At 43.1% G+C, this 21,111-nt stretch overlaps 1 protein-coding gene across 3 annotated transcripts in view; it reads left to right on the forward strand.

Moving 5' to 3' along the window:
* ZC3H12C (zinc finger CCCH-type containing 12C) overlaps positions 1 to 13,114 on the forward strand; it is a 42,278-nt gene extending 29,164 nt beyond the window's left edge. For 2 of the 3 annotated variants that reach the window (XM_038137257.1, XM_038137249.1), the window contains exons 3-6: positions 3,236 to 3,375; positions 6,130 to 6,364; positions 7,241 to 7,347; positions 8,104 to 13,113. In XM_038137257.1, coding sequence (XP_037993185.1) covers positions 3,236 to 3,375; positions 6,130 to 6,364; positions 7,241 to 7,347; positions 8,104 to 9,500 — 1,879 coding nt within the window. In that variant the 3' untranslated portion in view covers positions 9,501 to 13,113. Of the gene's footprint in view, positions 1 to 3,235; positions 3,376 to 6,129; positions 6,365 to 7,240; positions 7,348 to 8,103 lie in introns of all 3 variants that reach the window. The other variant, XM_038137268.1, reaches the window with a different exon arrangement.
* Positions 13,115 to 21,111: the final 7,997 nt, after the last annotated feature.

The raw sequence follows: 21,111 nt of genomic DNA on the forward strand, positions 1-21,111 counted from the left end.
AAAATGTAGTCCAACACACCACTTTTTCATTATCAGGGGTAAAAAGTGGGTTTATCCACTTGAAACCATGGAGATTGTTTAGAGTAATCACAGTACAGTGATTCCAGTGGAATTTAATAACTGGAACAAGATCTTCCTGACTGTTTTAAAATGGATTACAATATGTTTATGATTTCACCCAGCCTGCTGATAGCATGAGCAGCAACCTCTTGTCTCAGGCTTTGCAAAGGTGGCCTTATGGCTGCCCCCTGGGCACTGAATGTGCACCAAGTGTCCCAGTCTTGTGTTGTCAAGGGAAGATGGAATGAGACCATGGATTAAATACTATTGGCCATTTTTGCTACACATTGTGTGCATGTGCAGTTTAAGTGTGTGACATCTGTGTGAGGTTTGGTTTCTAATTCCTGGTAAGTTTTGAAATACACAGAGATACCACTCTTGCAGCCAAACAAGCACGAGAATAGTTGTATAGTATAAAACAGTGCTTAGAAAAAAATACTGGTCTGTGTTTTATTATTACAGTGTTACGATGTAATACAATATTGTGTGATATGATAATAGAAAACAGGGAATGCATTACTGCAGAGGCCTATAACTATAGCTGAATAGGATATTGAGGTACATAGATATATTGTTCCTGACAGTGTTCCTAGTGTAGCTCTAAAGGCACAGAAGATAGGTTGAAACTATCCTTTGAGTACCCCATGGCAGCTAAAATCTACAAGCTTGGATCATTATGGCTGGCAACAATTGCAATATCAGAGTATGTGCTCGTGTTTGCAGGTATTGTCTCCAGTTTCATTACAAGAGGAAGTAGGACACACTTAAATCCAGTTAATGGTAGTGGGCTCTTCTTTTCCTTTTTCCTTTTCTTTTTTTTTTTTCTCTTTTTGTTTGGGATCTGTGACGTTCAACCCAGCCTTTGCTGAGAATGATGCTTTGTAAGAAGTGTTAGCCATGACTCATTCTCTCTTGACTCAGGTGCAAGTGTACGCCACCTCCTTCACAGGCTTCTGAAATCAGAACATTTTTTCAAAAGTTTTCTCACTTTTTCTTTGGCACTTTGTCTATTGCACAATTGCTCAAGGTCCCACAGTGTCAAGAAAGACACAGCAGTGCTATGTTTTAGAAAAGTGGAAAAAGTAGGTACTTACTTTCCTACTGAGGGAGAAAAAGTTTTTAAATAACTTTCTGGTGTTTTATTTACCCCAAAACATGCAAGAAGGAAGGGACTTCTAAAATTCCTATGCCTATATGTCATGGTATTGTCCCCTTCACTAATCACAGACAAAGAATTGTCTTTTACCCTTCTGGAAAGCAGATTGTGGCATCCCTGCTGTACATGACAAGCCAGCCAAGTGAAAGGTGATGGCTTCTTTCCATGCCCTTGTGTTTCTCCTGCTAGACAGAGCTGCAGGGTTGGGAGGGATGTCGCAAAAGTTGCTTGTCTCTTGTGCACGGAGAACTTAGACGGGCCTCAGAGGAGCTGTCTACCTTGTTCTGCAAAGTGTCCAATGAGGAGATCCCAAAATCCATGGCCAGACTGTCCCACAGATCAGGGAGAAAGCTTTTGCTAACATAGTACCTAACTATTCCTAGCTCTAGTTAAGGACTTTTCTGTCCGTATCCAGTGGGACTGTAGTGGGCTGGCTGTGGCTCACCTCCCAAAAGAATGGAAGAGAAAACAGGAGGAGCAGAAGCAAGAAAACCCATGGCTCAAAATAATGACAGGGAGATCACTCATCATGTAATTTTTTATGTCAGGCAGACTCAGCTTGGGGAATTCAATTTAATTTATAGCTAGTTAATATAAATATTTAATTCCAAATCAGGTGTTGGGAGACAAAAAAGACAAACATTAGAATATTTAGGAGAAAGACTGTCTCCCCTTTTTCAGTCTTGTTTCACTCCAAATATGTGTCCTCCTCACTACCTCACCACAGCATCACTCTTACACCTTGTCACAGCTGCAGGTGGCAGTCAGTCCTTTCAGGGTAGCTGTGAGCAGTGCAGGGGACTGGGGTCAGAATGTCACGGTTTTTCTCTGCTGCTCCTTCCTTCTTGCACTTTTCCTGTTCTCTAGTGTGCAAGTCCCTCTGGGGGTGTACCTGCTCCTTATGAAGCAGCTCCTCATCCTCATGCCATAGTGTTCCCTGATTCCCATCTACTGCACTGTGGAGCTGGCTAGAGCTGGGTGTTCTCATCATGGGGCAATCCCAAATTTTTCTCACAGCAACCACCCTGCAGCTCCCTGCTCCTAGAACCTTTCTGTGGACACCCATTGGTTGATTGCTGTCTTCCATTTCAGTTACTTCCTATACATGGAAGACTGGTTTGTTCTTCCAGAAGCTGCTTTTTTTTTCCAGATTAGCTAAATGTGCTTCCTTCAGCCTTTCCCCATAGGTCTCCTTTTACTTTCTTTTGAATCCTTTCCATTTCATCTATGTCTTTTATAATGTCATGCCTGAAACTGGATGTGGAAGTAGGGCAAGGACTTGTCTGCCTTTAGAAAATGACATCATTGCGTCTCTTGCCTTACCCCAGACAGTTATTGCACAACAGACACATATTTTGTTTTGCTTTTGTCTGATCACTATTAATTGTCTCTAGGCAGCATTTTAAATACACGTTAATTTCTCCTTCTGAAGTACATACTAAGCACATTCTTAGTTTTGCCATGTTGATTTTGGACAGTCTCTCCAGTTTGCCTAATTTGTCCTGTTGAGTGCCTGCCATCCCCTTGGGCTTGGAGGCCTTCTCCTCTCTCATTCCCTGTTCACACAGGACCTTGTGGAGCTCCTGCAGCAGCTGGCTTTGCTGTCCCTTCCCCTGCTGCTGTGCACACCTATGCTCTTCTGCTACCATTTCCTAAGCACAGTGCACTCTCATGTTGGTATTTTGGACCTCCTGCTTTCCCTCACCAAGTCTTTGAGCTGCCTCTTACACCCCATACTTTTGGTTGCGCTATGAGGATTTTTAAAAAACCCTACTTATGTTTTTCTTTGCTTGTCAAATCTGTGTACAGGTAATAAATATGTTTGGAAGATTTAGCAGCCCTCTCACACCGTTTTGGAAATGATGGCTGTGTTTGGGCAAGGTTCAGACAGACTCCCAGCTGCCTTTAGAAACCATGGAGCACGTGAAGAGCATAGCTATGACATCTGCATTTTACTGAGCTCCATTTATGGTAATAGAAAAAGTCATCTAATAAAGAATTTTAATGTGTGTGTTTCAGCCATGGGAACAAAGAAGTATTTTCTTGTCGAGGAATCAAATTGGCAGTAGATTGGTTTTTGGAAAGAGGCCACAAGGATGTTACTGTGTTTGTGCCAGCATGGAGGAAAGAACAGTCGAGACCAGATGCTCTTATAACAGGTAAGCTCCATCTTTGCTGCTCCATCTTTGCTTGTTTGTTCAGTGCTTTGCCTGGCAGGAGTGCTACTGCTCAAATGAGCAAACCTTCAGCAATGAAAGGCTGTAACAGAAAATATCTTTGGTGCAGTAATTTCATTGTGGTCTATAGGCAGGAAAAAGACAAAGCAATGCTCTCATCAAGTCCTCCTGTTCTGTTCTGATCGTCTGCTTAAGTTTCCATACCATTGCTACTTACTTCTTGACGAATGTAAATTGCCTTTTTTTAAATCATGCAGCATTAGTAGCAAAGAGGTTTGAAGTAGTCATTTGCTGGGTATTATTTCTTGTGGTGAGCAGATTCTGCCAGGCTGGCCTGTCACTGCCCATGCTTTGGGTTGTGGGAATTATCCAGACAGAAAGGGAGTGGTTCCCCTCTTTGTCATTACTATCAGCAAATAGACAACTTTTGAAAATTTTAATTTTGAATGTGTTTATCTAGAAAAAAAAAATTGATGTAGAAGATTTATTCCTTCATCAAACTAATAGCTTTTTTTGTGAAGACTGGAAAGACATCCTCCAGCTGCCTTAAAAGTTGAAATGGAAAGGAATTGGGGGTTTAAAAAAAAACGTAGAATTTAGACAGGAGGAAGGGTTTGTTAATTTTTTGGCAGTGGGGGAGGGAGGAGAGCACAGCTACCATTAAAGGAGGGGAAGCTTTTGAGACTAAAAGCTGTAGCTTCTACAAGAATAAAGAAGCATGTTTTGATTGCCATGTGCATTTTCAAATAACTGGAAAGATCCTCTCAACACTTCATTCCATTTGCTTGATTGCTACTAGAATATAGCATGTTAACACAAGGAAACATTTGGAAAGCTGCTGTTACCCTGTCGGCACTGGCAGTGTGGAGCCTTCCTCTTGAAGCCATTCTCTTTTGCTGTGCTGTTGTTTAGGGTGTGAGAAGAGCATTGGCTAAGTAATGAAAAATTGACCACTTCTAATTGTGACATCTGCTTGAAGTGTGTGTAGGGCTAAATGCCCCAAAAGGTGTTTCAAGAAAGCAGCAAGGCTAGAATTGACCTAGCAATGGTCAATTGTCTAGCAGTGGTCAATTGTCTAGCACTGAGAAATCAGTTTTCCATGTGTCATCATAGACCCTGAAAATGGGAGGAAGATCAGAGCAGGTTATTGTATCTTCTGTAAAATATTGCATCTCCTGTTTTCCTCTAAGGATGCAGGAAGCCTGTGTGCTACCAGGCGTGTAAAATACCTGGTGCTGACACTGTTTCCTGAGATACGCACCTGAAATACATGGCCAGCTGGAGTTTTGAAAAAGCCCTAGATGACTAGCATGGGGATGGTTCTAGATTGTCAGCATTCATGAGAAGCCTCTTGGACTAAACAACAGCCTCATCTTTCTTGCCAGAGCCCACCAGTAATCACATGGCAGATTTTTTTTTTTATTCTTTCTTAGCAGGGGAAAAAAAAAAATCACCTTCCATCTCACTCTCACTCATTGAGGGCGGGGGGTTTGAACTCAAAAAGGTTGTATTTCATTTAAAATCTTTTGCTTTTTCTACTAAGCAAATAAATGCTTGTATCAAATATATTGCTTATATGTAATATTAATGCTGTATTTCTCCATGTTGGAATCTTTTTTTTCCCAGATGGAACATGTCCCCTGTCAAGTTTCTTATGCTACAAAACAGTTGAGTTGAGATCTTAACCATTGCTAATAGCCGTGACTCATATTCACTATGCAAACATCTTCTGCTGTTTTAGATGTTGCCTAGTTAATTCATGTCTCTTTCTTTCATAGCTTGTCTGCTCCAAGGAGAGTGATAGGTAGGAGAATCAATATAAGGGATAGGTCCCCCAGTATTAGATACAACTTCCTTTGTAGCCTGAGGTCCATCTTTCAAAGCTCCTGGGGAACTCCAGGTTCTACACAGAAAAAAAGGGAAAATAAAATACTTTTAGGATATGCGAGTGACAGATTGTGTAGAACAAGAAGGAACTACATAAAATGCTAAATATGCTTATTTAGAAGGATTGAAGAGAAATCTGTCTGGCTTTGATAAGAACTTAAATATACATGTGTAAACTGTTCAAGGAAAGATACAATCTAAACTATTACTAGTGTTAACAAAAAAACTAAACCAAAACAAACCCCCACCATTTTTGCTGTTGGTTACAAAATTACATCAGATGCCTTTCTGGGGAATGCCATTAATACTTGTGGAGAACCTGAGGACAGAATGTGGGTTTTCTAGTCCTTGTGGTGGGTACCCCTTCTGTTGATGGGCAGAGCCTTTGATGAGACAGTCCCATTAATATGAGCTACTGGAATTCTTTCAAAAGATGTTTCCTGCTGGGTTCTACCAAGGATCTCAGTTACGGGAAAATCGTGGCTGTACTTGGGTATAGCCTTCGTATTCAGTGGTGTTTAAAATTACCCCTTCAGCCAGAGGAGTTTTGCACAGGCATTTTGATAAAATGGTTCTTCTTTTGAGCCACAGGAAAATGAATAAGGTCCCCTGTGTTAGTCTTAGAGAAATGGTGTGGAGCAGGAGGCTTTGATTTGTTTTTAGGGTTTTTTGAAAGTATTGGCAGCTGACTTCTGACTATAAGTTCAGGTGTCATATGTGGACTATAACATATAAGACATTTTTAGTCCTAAATGCTTGTATTTTCTTCCTCGAGTCTGATATCTTTAGAGGTTAAACAAACTTTTTTCTTTTCTTTCTTGTTTGGCTTTTGATTCTTATTCCTTGTAGATCAAGAAATCTTACGTAAATTAGAGAAGGAGAAGATTCTTGTGTTCACACCGTCCCGGCGCGTGCAAGGGAGAAGGGTGGTGTGCTACGATGACCGATTTATAGTGAAGTTGGCCTTCGAGTCAGATGGCATCATTGTCTCTAACGATAACTACAGGGATCTAGCTAATGAAAAGCCAGAATGGAAGAAGTTCATAGATGAACGCTTGTTAATGTATTCTTTTGTTAATGACAAGTAAGTCATTCTGTCTTTACATGTGCCACTGAAATAATTGAGGAAAGGACAGTTTGAAGATTTGTACAAATTTTTCATCTTACACCCAAATCATTAGGTGTATGTAAGAAAACAGGAGGAATAGTCAAGCATAAATTTGGTTTTCTGATTAGAAGTACTTGAAACTGTTTTTGTAGCAATATTTTTATGTCTTTTTATGCTATTTTTTCCTCTTTGGTGCATGCCAGTGTATATTTGATATATGCTATGGTGTAATATTCCAGCTCTGTTGATATACTGAACAAACATTTCTGAGTGCCTGTGGTTAGACTCCTAAGTCCTAGAGTCATAGAAGAACCCAAACTGGAATGAACTTCAGGGGGTCTGTAGTTCAGCTGTCTGATTAGATCCATCTATAGTAACTGTACCCCTACAGATCCACTGCAGTTACTGCTGGTGCTGTAGTGGGAGGGACTCCGTGCTCCCCTAAGCAGGCACTTGTGTTGAGGTGCCTGAATGCTGATGCAAGAATCCTCGGCCATCAACACAGTTTTGCAAAGCTAGTAGTGGTGTTTTAAGAATGGCCTGTATTGCACCCTTACTATTGAATTTGGGATGTGTTATTTGCAGCCCTGCTTTGCCACAAAACATCAGCTGAGCTGGACCACAGGTGTCTGTAGCAGTCTAGAGGTGTCCACACAGTCTGCTCCTGTGACCTACCTCTAAGGCAGTACCTGTTGCAGAAAGATGGCCTTCCAAAACTGCTCTTCTGGTTCCGGGATTTAAAAACTACTGGATGGCAGGTTATGGTGTAGCATAGTTAGGAGATTCTTGGTCATTGCATGACAAGTATGAAGGGCTTGTTTGCTTCCATAATACTTTGTTCTTTCTTTGTAGATTTATGCCTCCTGATGATCCTCTTGGCCGCCATGGTCCAAGTCTGGACAATTTTCTTAGGAAGAAGCCTATTGTGCCGGAACATAAGAAGCAACCCTGTCCATATGGTAATTTGATTTAACCCATCAATTTTTATGTACTGGGACTGGGGACCAAGATCCTGCTTTCTTTTAACGCTGCCAAAACTGTTTAAAACTCTTTAACATTGGTTTTAACATTGTTTCTTAGCCTGAGATGGTTTGAAATGCTGAGCTGATGGCAGGAACTAAAGCAATCTTTTCATGTGCTAATTAAAAAACATTTCTGTCTACTAGTTGAACTAAAGGAGCAACCTAATTAATCATTCATTAGAATAAATCCAAATCAACACTTAAATTCTGCAGGTTTCAGAAGCCCTTTTCTAATGTCATGAGATATTGAGGCTTTCTTCCAGAGAATTAATTGAGCTATCTGAAGCTTAGCTACTGAGCATTCCTACAGGCATCTTGACTGAGCTGAAACCTGCTGGCCTTATGGCTGTGGGAGTTCCCAATTAAGTTTTCTCCCTGTATATTGCCTTGGCTCAACACAGCAGGTGTGTACAGCCTCCCTGGCAGTGCCACATCCAGCTCAAAATGTGGCTGGTAGTGTTGGTCTGCATTCCCAGAGCACCAGCTGCAGGGCTCTACCACTGCCTCTTTTTTCTCCACAAAACAGGAGAGGAGCTCTTAGAGTACACCCTGTGTTGCACGAAACCAATCTTGTTTGCAAGATCTTTCAAATCAACAGTAAAACTTCAAATGAGGGGCATTTCTGTTATCTGATGGCTAACAGATTTTGTTTGAAGTTTGTTAAATCTGATAAATCCCTATTTGTATTAATAGGGAAGAAATGTACCTATGGACACAAATGCAAATACTATCATCCAGAAAGAGGAAATCAGCCTCAGCGATCCGTAGCTGATGAGCTTCGTGCCATGTCTAGAAGCACAGCTGCCAAAACTACAAGTGAAGGAGGACTGGTAAAAAGCAATAGCGTTCCCTGTAGCACTAAAAGCGATGGCACTTCAGAACTGAAGCGTGCTGCTCCAAAGAGGCAATCGGATCCTAGTATAAGGACTCAAGTCTATCAAGACTTGGAGGAAAAGCTTCCCACCAAAAACAAATTGGAAACCAGGTCTGTACCTTCTTTAGTTAGCATACCAAGTTCCTCTGCTGGAAAACCCCAAAGTACTGCACCTTTAACTAACGGCCTTCCATCCGGAGTTCACTTCCCACCTCAGGATCAAAGACCACAGGGACAGTATCCTACAGTGATGATGGCAACCAAAAATCTTGGAACACCAATGCCTTATGACCAGTATCCAAAATGTGAGTCTCCGGTGGATGTAGGGTATTACTCTATGCTGAGTGCGTATTCAAATCTCAGCATATCTGGACCGCGTAGTCCTGAGAGGCGCTTCTCCTTGGACACAGATTATCGGATAAGCTCTGTAGCTTCCGACTGCAGCAGCGAGGGGAGCGTCAGCTGTGGCAGCAGCGACTCCTACGTGGGTTACAGCGACCGCTCTTACATGAGTTCGCCTGACCCACAGCTGGAGGAGAACTTGAAGTGCCAGCACATGCACCCCCACGGCCGCCTTAACGCTCAGCCCTTCCTGCAGAGCTACCACGAGCCCCTCCCTCGAGTGCAGAGCTATAGTCACGAAGAACCAAAGCATCACCACAAATCTCCCATTCCGTATATGGCTGTGCATCTGCAGCATCCAGCAGTCGGTGCTCGTTCCAGTTGTCCGAACGACTACTCCGCACCTCAGAGCTCGTCTCATTCGAAGGCACTGCATCTGGGGAGAGCCCTGGTGTCCACGAGAATAGACAGCGTTTCAGACTCGCGCTTGTACGAAAACTCGCCGTTAAGACACAGGAAGCCTTACTCTGGCCAGGAAGGGCTGGGAGGTTGGGATAGGCAGAGTTACGGGATGGATGCCTACGGCTACCGCCAGACCTACTCCCTGCCCAGCAACCCCACGCAGCCGTGCTACGAGCAGTTCGCCTTCCAAAGCCTTCCCGAGCAGCAGGACCAGCCCTGGCGCGTACCTTACTGTGGAATCCCGCAAGACCCCCCAAGGCTCCAAGACACCCGGGAGAAGGTTTACATTAATCTCTGCAACATCTTCCCCCCCGATCTCGTGAGGATGGTGATGAAGAAGAACCCTCACGTGATGGACGCTCAGCAGCTCGCTGCTGCCATCTTAGTGGAGAAATCTCAGCTAGGTTATTGAGAGATGACGCATCTTTGTGGTGTCTCGTAGTTTTCAGCTCAGCTCTAAGGCTGAGGGAGGTTTGCTACAATAGCATTTGGGATCTCCTTCTCAGCAGGGAGGTTATATAGTAATCCGTTTGTGTGAAATACTGTATCATGGAGTCTGTATGTATAGCCCCATGCATTGGAAGTACCAGATAAGTTTTGTGTTCTAGTTTGAAATTTTTTAAATGACTATTTTCACATCTGGAGGATGTTCCAGTTTAAATTAATATATATATATATATATATTAAAAAAAATCTGTGGTCTCTGGTTATAATCTTTGGTGCATCAGGGGTTTATATGCAGCACTTTCTTATCATTGTTACATTTTGTTGGGATTTTTGGTTTCGTTTTTTAACTTGCTGGATGCTTATCCTTGGGCTGTGAGATATTAACCTGCAGAATGAGGATTTTGCTACTTCTGGCAGGCAATTTTCAAGCCAATTTTCAAGCCAAGTTTCTGAACTTTTTAAACCGCCACGAGTATGTCTCTTGTATGTTTGTTTGTTTTTGTGAGCTTTTTTGTGCTGTAATCACCTGTTTGTAGAAAACAAAGATTTCCTACAGCACTGACTTCATTTTTTGAAACAAATAATTAAGTTACCAGTTAACAGTGAAATGGGTAACAATATATTGGTAATTTATAGTATGGCACTTTTCGTTGCTTTCTTTGTTTTGCTTAAATAGTTACACATTTTTGTTGATGAAGTCAATTAGTAAGATCAGATGCAAACAGAGGAGGAAAAGATTTTTTTTTTTGTACTTATTTATGGATATGTTAAAAGCCTTATTGCCTGATTTTCAGAGGTACTGAGAATTTGCAGCCCCCTTGGAAGCTAAGGGAAACTGCAAATGCTCAGAGCCACCCCAAGCCAGGCCGCCCTGTTTCAGTTCCCGTGTGTTGTTGCCCTGCTCTGTGTATCTCTGGTCAGTAGATGGGGACCTGAAATCACAGGGCCCTGTTTAGTTGTTTTATATGTTTTTCCTTTGTATTGCTGCACAACTGTACTGGATAAAATATGCTTTTCATAAAGTATTTACCTGTTTTTAAATGAATTTAATTATCTCAATGCAAGTTTTGTATTTAAGATACTGTTTGATTTTTCTTGCTATTTATCAAGGCTGGCCTGAAAAGGTTTTGTGTGTTCAGGATATGCAACATTTATTATCTGCACTATGGTAATGATATTGTAGCTCAAAATAATAACTTAAACTTTTTTTTTTTCTTTTTTGGCTGGAGAGGGGAGGGGTATGGGGAGAGAAGATACCATATGTGTTCCTGGAGTTAGTTTTTCGCTTTTTGCATTGTGTAGGCCTGATTCTTGCCACAAATAGTGTAGTTTTAGAAACAGACTTAGACGAGCCAAGTCTGTTTTAGCATTAGTAAGGGACATTTCTGGTTTAAAGTCATGGGTTTTACTAGCACCTCTTAAGCTTTTATATATATATATATATATATATATATATATATATATATATATATATATATATATATATATATATGAAAAATAGAAATAGTTTTTGCAATTGATGTCAGATGTACTTCCATGACATGATCAGTTGCCGACAGTTTTAGGTTTCCATCCATTGCAATGATGTTCAGTGTTAAAAAAATGTCACTCGTTTACACTATTACAGCTGATAATTTTGGTACACTTGCTGGAGTTTTAAGTAAGGCCCTGAAGAACCAGAAAGTACCTTTTACTGTTGATACAAATTGTATCTTTTTAACTGAGAACTATTTTGATTTGTAGATTAGAAATACAAATGTAAAATTATAACTAGTGTTTTGGGCAACATTTTATCCCTTATTTAAAAATTAGAGATTTCAGACATAGAATAGATCTAGGCAAGTAAAAGTAGGTATTTATTTAGGTGTCTGTCTCAATTTCACATACTAAAATAAAAAAAATAGACTATTGGCATCTTCTTCCTTCTAAAATCTTTGTAGTGGGAACTCACTAAAATAAAGGTAAAATGCTGCCTGAAAATGATGTCCAAGCACCTTTGAATACGAAGACATTTTCACTACTTGTGTGACACCATGTGTTGCAGCAAGTAGGGTTTGGGTATACAGTAAATGCTTCTAAAGAGCATTGTGCTATAGACATATCCAATAATCTGAACCATGTTCAGCAAACCAATTCAGGACGTGGTGCTCCTGCAGCTTCCACTGCTGGAGCGCTGCAGGTTCTGCCATTGCCTGTCCCCGTGGCAAGGCCAGAGGGGATCTACACCATCTGTCCTGCGTTGTCTGTTCAGGGAGAAGACCTCTTCACCTGTGGCAACAGTTTTTCCCTGGATTTGGTTGGTCGCCATCCGTAGAGCATGTTTTAATGTAGAGATTGATGCAGCACTGACGCTGAGGTTTGGACTGGGAAATGGGTCTCATCTTAGTTGTATGCTAAGATTTGGTTAAACTGAATTACACTGAAGTACTACACCATAGTGTAGGTGCAGCTGTTTTAATAATGCAGTTATTGTGTTTGTGGTTTTAATGGGTTTCTATGTTTATTTTTTATGTAGGTATTGACTTCTGCCAAAAGTTCAATTCCTTTAAGCCTGAACTGAAATGTGCATATGTAATAGAAGTGTTTTGTGTTTTTTCCTGTGGTGTGGGCACCAGGATGCTCCTGCCACGCGCATGTCACAGTCTGGCCTAGAGCAGGGGCTCAGCAGGCTTAGCCACTGGGATATCTGTGTGAGGAGCTGCACGGCCCAGGCCTGAGTTATCAGTGTCCATTGCCTCTGCACACAGCCAGGGCAGAATTGAATCCTCAAAGGGTGGTGATCGCTAGGGAGTTCTTGTGATAGGTTCTGTGCTTTGCACCCAAGCACTGAAAATGCTTTAAAAATACAAGAGCGGGAGTAATTTGGTGGATTTTAACGTTGTGCAATGATGTGCTAGTTCCCCTTAGACTCGCTTATGTTGGGTAAAGGAAATTTGCTGTGGACAAAATGTTTGCCTTGATACTTCCTTTTGTTTTGCTGTGGTAACAGATGGAGGAATTGTGTGTGAACATCTCCACGATGAGATCAGTCTGTACATTTAATAACTTCTACAGAGTACACCAGTAACAAACATGGATGCAGTGATACTGTTCAAATACTACCTTTGTCTGTGTAATTGCATTGATGCAAATAACTGAGCTGTAACCTCCCATGATCCTTAAACAGCAGAGGTAATTCAGTGATACTGTCTTGGCCCCAGCTGAGTGCCAGACATGCAATGAAGGATTTAGTACCCTCAAGTTAGAGCTGTCCCTCAGCTAAGAAGAGGGCAAAACTTCCCTTTGTCTTCAGTACTTGAGAGTTGTTTTTATACTAAGCGGAAACTCTGTATTTTTAGATAAAATCCCAAGCTGTTATAACTGCATCAGTAACAGTATATAGATACACAGTATTTTTAATGCACATACATTAGGCATCTCCCCACAACTGTTTTCAATACAACAACATGTTGCAAATATTTAAGAGTTTTTAAGTATGTCCTGTAGATAACTAACTTTGAGCTAAATATACCCAGGCTATGACAGTATTAATCACTTTGTTGTTTTTTACTTTTTCAAATATGTGTAATATATATATATATATATATATCTGTATATATATATATATATCTGTATATATACACACATATATTTGGCAAGTGGGTTTAAGATACTGCTAATGGTCTGAGGTAAGATCATACCTTTCCAGGTGTCCCATTTTCTTTGGTATGTCTGAATTGTAGCTTGGTCCTCCATTGCAGAGTAGCTCTGGGGAGAGCCAAAAGCCTGATGTGTTCGTGTGACGCCCCAAAAAGAGAAGGCGTGCCGGGCTGGGGAAGCCCTCGAAGGAGACTCCTGCAGCCTCAGCGGGTGCGGACTGTAGCCGAGATGTTGATGAACTTCTGCTGTGAAAATTGTAGCTAATGGTGAACACCTTCCCAAAAACATCAAAGCTGCCAGTGTAAACCAGAGTACCTCACTTGGAAGGGGACACTGGGGGCGTTTGCCCCAGCAGGGTGCGTGCTGGAGGACTGAATGCCTTGGGGGAGAGATACTGCAGCATCTTGCCACAGTAAGCGACTACCAAAACATTTACCAGCTTTATCAGTTGATGCTTTGACCAAGGTATTTTCAAAGGGTGGAGCTTGAAAAATGAGACACAATGCTTTCCTGCTCTCTGGAGCATTTAGAAAAATACCCAACTGACTTTTTATTGCTACTGAAAATTAAAAATACTGTGCAATTAAAAAGACCATTAAAAAAAAACCCTAGAAATTATTTATTTTTATTTACAGTGTGACTTGCTAATTTATTCCTTGCATTATAAGGCCATGGTGGAATGCTGTTTGTTGAAGTTTTTTTATCATAGGAACTAAAACTGCTGAGAAGAAAAACCAATAGATTTAAACTTAAAATTCTATGGCCTTGTTTTGTTTTCTGTAAAAGGGCTGAGGTTTTATAAATGTCAAATCACATGTTTTATATACTTTGTAAATTTTAGAGAGGCATAGTTTAAGAATTTTGTTCAAATTAAATATGTTTGGGCACATTGTTTAGACTAATCATGTAACTGAACCTACAATCACCTGTATTAAATGGTTTTTCCAGCTAACCTTTTGCTTGGTAACACGAGAGATGTTCAAATTTCATCTTCAGATGTTCTAGAATACATTTCTCAAGGTTTCATCAGAAGCTGCTGACCTAGGCACCCAATCACACGGGAAATGTACATTTGCATGGGAAGCATCCTGCAGAGTGCTGGGTTTTCCTTGCCCTGCAGTACAGGGAAACGTGCTGGTGCACATCGAGTCTCTCACAGATGTTTATAGAGGCACTACCAAATACCATGTGTGGTTCATAGTTATCAGTGTGCTTGAAATAATTTTCCACCTTCCATTTTCAGGTCTTAAAGGGTTGTCATAACTTGAGTGTTTATGGCTCTGTCTACCCTTTAAGCCAAATGATTGCAATAGTTCTCGTTGCCTCTCACACTCAATAGCCATGGGAGGGCCCAAACACCACACCTACACCTGACTTCAGCAGAAGCAGAGGTGTGGGCTGGTTTAGTGGTGTGAGAGAAGACCTGAGTCGGACTGGCGTGTGTGTAAGAGCAGCTGGGCTGGACCTTGAGGAGCGCAGCTGGAGAGCTGCCTCCTCCCAAGCACAGGGGAGATCTCACTGGTGCTGACAGGTCATTCGGCCAGGATTGCCCTTTGCAGGCTTTGGGAACACCTACAAACCAAATTTACTTAGATGTTTAAGCACATCCATCCTCTCTTTTTCAAAGTATAACAATCTACTCTTTGCCTTATAAAACAAAACCTCTCTGCTTTTTTTTTTGTAGAACAACCCATTTTCTTTTGGTCTCAGATAAATTAACCATGTGAGATTGGCTGGTTCATTACTTTTTATTTATCTAAATGACATTCTTAATGAAACTGAAATTTAAGAACTGCTTTCCCAGCATACAGTAGAGTATTCTGCAAGGAAACAATGCAGATACAGCAGCAATAATTTTATTTTGTAGCTCTTTTCCCAGTCATTATCTCTGTATTTGTGTTGAGTAGGTGAGATTTTAATATTGTCCTGAAGTCCACTGTGGCAAAACCATTAACTAAAAATAATGTTTGGGCTACTTGATAAAGCAATTGTCAAACTGGCTCTTCATTCCATCACTGGTTATTCTGTATTGTTTCTGTGATGTGACAATTCACATCTTAAAACCACCTCTAAACCATACAAAAAACACGTGTACATGGATTCTGCTTTTAGAGAAAAAAAAATAAAGATTCATTTTCCTCATTGATGGGCTGGTTTTGTTTCATAAAAAAAAAATCTCTAGAGCAGTTAGTAGTGAGTTATAGACAGCTTTGTGTTCCTACCTGCACAAAACCTGCAACAAAACTGCTCACTTTGAGTAAACTGGAACAGGTTCAAAAATAGAATCATAGAAAGGTTTGGTTTAGAAGGGACCTCAGAGATCATCCAGTCCCATCTGTGCCATGGGCAGAGACACCTTTCACGGGACCTGGTCAGCCTGGCCTTGGACATCACCAGGAATGGGGTATCCACAGCTTCCCTGGGCAACCTGTTCTGGTGCCTCACACTGTCACAGTGAAGAATTTCTTCCTAACATCTAATCTAAACCTATTTTCTTTTAGTTCAAAACACTGCCCCTTGTCCTTTCTGCCCATACAAAGAGTCCAATTCCCTCCTTTCTGTAATCCCCAAGATCCTAGAAGGTGCTGTAAGGCCTCCTGGGAGCCTCTCTTCTCCAGGCTGAACAAACCCAACTCTCTCAGGCTGTCTTCACAGGGGAGGTGCTCCAGCCCTCTGATCATCTCTGTGACCCACTGGACCTGCTCATACAGGTCAACATCTTTCTCGAGCTGAGGAGCCCTGAGCTGGATGCAGCAGCATTGCAGGTGGGGGTCTCACAAGGGCAGGATCCCCTCCCTCGCCCTGCTGGCCACAGGCAGGATACAAGTGGCTTTCTGGGCCATGAGGCCGCGTTGTTGACTGGTGTCCAGCTTTTCAACCACAAGAAACCCCAGATCTCCCTAGGGCTTCTTTCAATAAGTTCTCCTGGTCTGTACTCATGTCTAAGATTGCTGTGACCTACCTTGCACCTGGACTTGTTGAACTTCTCTCTGGATGGCCTGCTATCCTCCAGGTATGTCAGCTGAACCACCCAGCATGGTGCAACATGCCAACTTGCTGAGGGTGCTGTCAAGATGTTAAAGAGCACCAGTCCCAGGACAGAGCTGTCAGGGACATCACCCACCACCAGCCTCCACCTGGACATTAGGCACTGACCACAAACCTCTGGCTGCACCAATCCAGCCAATTCCTTGTCCCCTGAACAGACCAGCCATCAAATACACATCTCTCCAATTGAGAGAGAAGGGTGTCATGTGGGACCATACATAAACATGTATGATTATAGATTATCAGTTTGTTTTTAATGTAGTAATTTGTACTTACTAGGCTCTTTCCCTTCCTTTTGCTTACCAAGAAAAAAGGCTCTGGGGTTAAGACACATCACTCATTTATAGTAGCAAATTTTGGACTTAGACATTGTGCCAGTGGACCTAGTCTCCTCTTAGGTACTCCTCCATATTTATTTGTCTTCCATTGCATAATTGTTAGTGTGGCCTTGCTCTGGATACTGCAGGGGTAAATAGAACAGAATAGAATTTAGAATAGAATGGTTAAGAAGTATTCTAGTGAGTGCAAAAATTGCATTTTTCTGATCTGCTGCTGGACACTGAGTACCTCTGTTGCCTTCTTGTTAGAATTCAGGCTGGGGCAGTGCTGGCCCAGGTGCTCCCATTGCCTCCAGTTCAGCTGAGCCCTTGCATTATCCACATGGAAATACATAATTTTTTCTGAATTACACTGTTTGAACTGTCCTAGCTACTTTGCATTAAATCAGTGCTTGGAGCTTCAGCAGAGAGGAATCTGAGTGGATGATCACATCTCTGGTGGAAAGAGATGGATCAATGGTCCAAGGTGAGGTTTCCTTGGCTGATGATCTGCACAGCCCAGAGCTGCTGGTTCCTTTGGCCAGGTGCTTAAAGTCTCCAAAGTATTTTTGTGGTGTCTCTGCATGATGGATCCAGAAACCTATTTGCAGTAGATGAGAAAATCAAATAATGTCTCCTGTGTACTTTTCTTTATTATTTTTAAAGTCATATTAATCACGTGGCAAGAAAATGCAATTTCAGAGGGCAAAAATCCTTCAAAGCACAAGTAAAGGAAGGGTTCACTTTATGGGCTCAGGGCTACGAATCACTTCTGCTGCATTTCCAGGCTGAGCAGAGCTGTCCCAGGGCCCTACATGTCTCATGATGCTCTGTCCTGCTCCACTTGCTCTGCAGCCTCCACTCCAGCAAGTTAAGAAGATGTGTTGCTTTCCTTGCAAGTCCCTATTCTCTCAAAGGCATTGCTTAGGGCGAAAGAAAAGGAAAGACCACATCATCAGTTTCAGATGCAGAAGAAACTGACAGTGCTGCTGACACTGTGCTGTGCCAAAGCTCAGAGCTGTAACTCCTGAGAGCTCAGGAGCAGATGGTGGGGTTGGGTGGATAACCAACAACAGCCATCAGCTCATTGTCCCTGCAAAGAGTGAGAGGTAGCAGGGCCGGGGGCATGTCCAGAGTAAGACTGGACTCTAAAACCAGTACAAAATGGAATTAACAGATTATCATCTGATGTTATATTCTCTGTTACTAAGTTGTTTGGCACACTGAAGTTATTTTCTAAAAAAGAGCTGCTCACTTCCCTGACTCTCAGCTGTAGGAGGCTCCAGCTCTTGAGCTGTGGGATGCTGTCTGACCATCAAGCTTCTCTCTCCTGCAAGGGGGCCAAGCACCCCCAGAGCCCAGCTTCCAGCCACAAGTGGTTGTAAAGATCCACCACTCTGTTCCACACAGGGTGCTCAGCAGCAGCAGCAGCAGCAGCAGCAGCAGCAGTGTTAAACCCTGAGGGAAGGGCAGTAGAAGTGCTGCGGCTGATCTGCGGCTGACCGATGAACTGTTTTAAACATCCGTATTCCAGCTGTAACTCTTGCCTTCAGTGAGACTTCACAGCCACTACCACACTTACACTCATTTCTCATTTTGGAAGAAATTGGTGTGCTGGATAATTAAGAGTTACAAAGCCACCATTGTGATTTGCCGTGTCCCTAAACATGCTGGTTTCTTCATAGGTGATTTGCTGGCACAGGTTGGAATTCAGTTTTTCAGATTGCTTCAAGAATGCCAAATACAGCCTTTTCTTTTTCTTTTTTTTTTTTTTTTCCTCCTCAAAACATCAAGCTGCTGGTGTTTGTATAGTCTGGTTTGGTCTCTTCGGATCGTCCTCCTACCACCACCTGAGGCTTCTCTGTAGCTCTGCTTTCTCCCTTGGGCTGATCAAGGACCATGAGTTTCCCCAATTCAGTCAATTCTCTAAATCCCATGAGATCTGCCTGTATCACCTGCAGGGCAGGCCTAGAGACCCTCACAACACTTTACCAATTTCTCTTGCAAAAGCTTTAAGAAAATGCCTGTGAGCCTGGCAGGCATCACAGCAGCCCCTGATGCAGGTTGAAATGTTGTGACACTGGAGATGAAAGGGCTCTGTCACTCATCCTGGAGCTGAAACCTGAACTTGACAGCCTGCATGACCTTGTCTGGAGAAGCTAGGGAGAGGCTGCTGTACAAACACACAGGGATGCTCCTTGTGAGACCACTTGCAAGCAGGACAAAGTGCCACTTGGGCTGCTCTGGGCAGCATCCTCCAGACTCACAGGATCTTTGAGCTCATTCTGTGCTGAAGAAATGGAAGGGACATTTAGAGATTGGGTGTCCCGGTGCATGAAGTGCCCCCTTTGCTGTAACTGTAAAGAAAAAGCTGGCACAGAACTGGGCCCATTATGAGCACATGCACTAAACACCACCATGCTCCTGCTCCTCAGTGTCACAGCAGAGGACCTGTGCTCAGTAACCTCAGCACCCACTCCTGGGACACCTGATGTGGCAGAGCCAGCAGCACGAGTGTTGGAAGTGCTTGAAGTTGCCTCCACCAACCCCAACCAGCTTTGTCACACACCCTGTTTCCCTCAGCCTTCCCAGAAGGCTCCCACAGTCCTACAACCAGGACCAGGAAGGAGCTGCTGCCCTGCATTTCCCTGCCTATCCCTGGGGACATGTCCAACCCACAAGCCTGTTCAAGGAGAGCTTGGGAGAAGCTTCAGGCTGAGGAAGACCGGCATAAATCCAGCTTGTAGGAGACTCAGGAGGTCAGTCCTCCCTGGGATTCTGCAGGAAAGGACAGGGGTGGCTCGAGGAGCAGGGATGTCCCACTCCCAGCATGGCCACCAGTCGGGTGCTGGGACACAGGTGAGCACTCGGTGGCAGTGGTGCAGAAGATGTTCTGGTGCCACTCCATCTGATGGTCTCTATAGCAACAGTCAGGCTTTTTCTTTCCCAGCTATACTGCCAGGAGCAGCAGGTAGATATGACAGAAATTCAACGCTGCTATTAATTTACATGAGCTGGGTGAAGCGTAAGCAAGAGAAGTGTGGGGGATAAGGAGCTGGCAGTGTTCTCCAGGCAGGTTCCTTACGCCAGCCAGGCTCACCTTACAGAGATCCCCAACTGCACCCTGGAAGCAGAGTTGCAGCGGTGGTTTGGATGGCCAACATTGCAACCCTTGGGAAGTGGCCTGAAAGGGGGAAAATTGCATTGGGGTCTGGCCAGGGTGCCTGGGAGAAGGAATTTTTGGGTTTCATCCAGCTCTACAAAACTTTCAGGCATGCACAAACCTGGGTTTTAACTTATGTTTTACCAATATCAGGAATAGAAAGTCTATTTTCCCTAGTGGGGGAAAAAAAAGTGAACTGAATTCAGTGACAGAACTACCTGTCTCAGGCAGTGTTTTGCTATCTGCTCTCCCACTGCAGCCACCTCCAGCAGTTGTTGGGGACTCTAGCATGAGTCACATGTTTGCAGAGCGCCTATAAGCACAGAGCTGCTGGGCCTCAAATCCAGTTAATCATTTTGGGTTTTTTGGGAGATGCAGACCATGTGATCCTCAGTACTGAGCTGCCCCCCGTGTTCTGCCCTGGTCTCATCATGGTCATGATGGCGAGATGCTCCAGGGACTGCAGAGAGGGATGATGTTATGTTTGTTTGTTCGTTTATTCAATACCTGATTAAATGAGGTATTAAATGGTTCCTCTGCGACAAAGTGATTTAATTAATGCTGAAACTGCGCACATGGGATGCGGCAAAGCTGCTCACGGTTGGCATGGGCTACATCTATAGAATGATTTCGGAAAAAGGAAAACGTCAGCATGATAAAAATGGAAAGTGTTAGTGTGCCATGTGCTGCCAGGAAATGGGGTTGCTACCCTATTCTAAACCTGGATCAGACTTTTAACGACAGTCAACTTGTTCACTCCACCTTTTACCATTTAAAACAAATTGAATGGAATACCCACCCCCAGCTGAGGGCCAGCAAGCGCTGCCGTAGGAGGCAGGCAGGCTTCCACTCTCTAACTCAGTGCACATCAACTACGGAAAGCCAGGCGGCAGCAGAACTTCAGTCAGACCACGACAAAAACTGGGAAGAAACCCCCACATGGCTGCAGGTTTACAACATTGCCCTCTGCAGTCAGGGCAGTGAGGTGGCTGAGCCGTGAGACTCAGGGTGTCTGCACTCCATCGATTGCTTGCCCACCTGGCCAGGGCCACCTGCAGCTCGGCTGCTTCCCTGCTAGCAGGCACAGATGCAAAGACCACTGGTGAATTTAGAGAAAAGACCCAAGATGAACTACAAGGAGAGGCAAAGCTGCTGGCCAGCCATCAAGTGTGGAAATAGCACAGAGGAGAGAGGGACAAGGAAGGACACCACTGTTTCAAGTGGTAATCAAGTTGCTTCCTGCCTTACAGACCAGGCACTGCTCTTTGATGCCAGCCATTCACAGGCACGATTGAATTCACTCTCTCCTGCCCTGCTGGATAGCATTTTTCATCGTACAACTCTGCTACAACATTTCAGACACACTTTTACCTACAGGTAAATACCAATCTGCAATTCCAACAACATCC

The sequence above is a fragment of the Motacilla alba genome, chromosome 1, assembly GCF_015832195.1.
Source record: "Motacilla alba alba isolate MOTALB_02 chromosome 1, Motacilla_alba_V1.0_pri, whole genome shotgun sequence".
Lineage (NCBI taxonomy): Eukaryota > Metazoa > Chordata > Aves > Passeriformes > Motacillidae > Motacilla > Motacilla alba.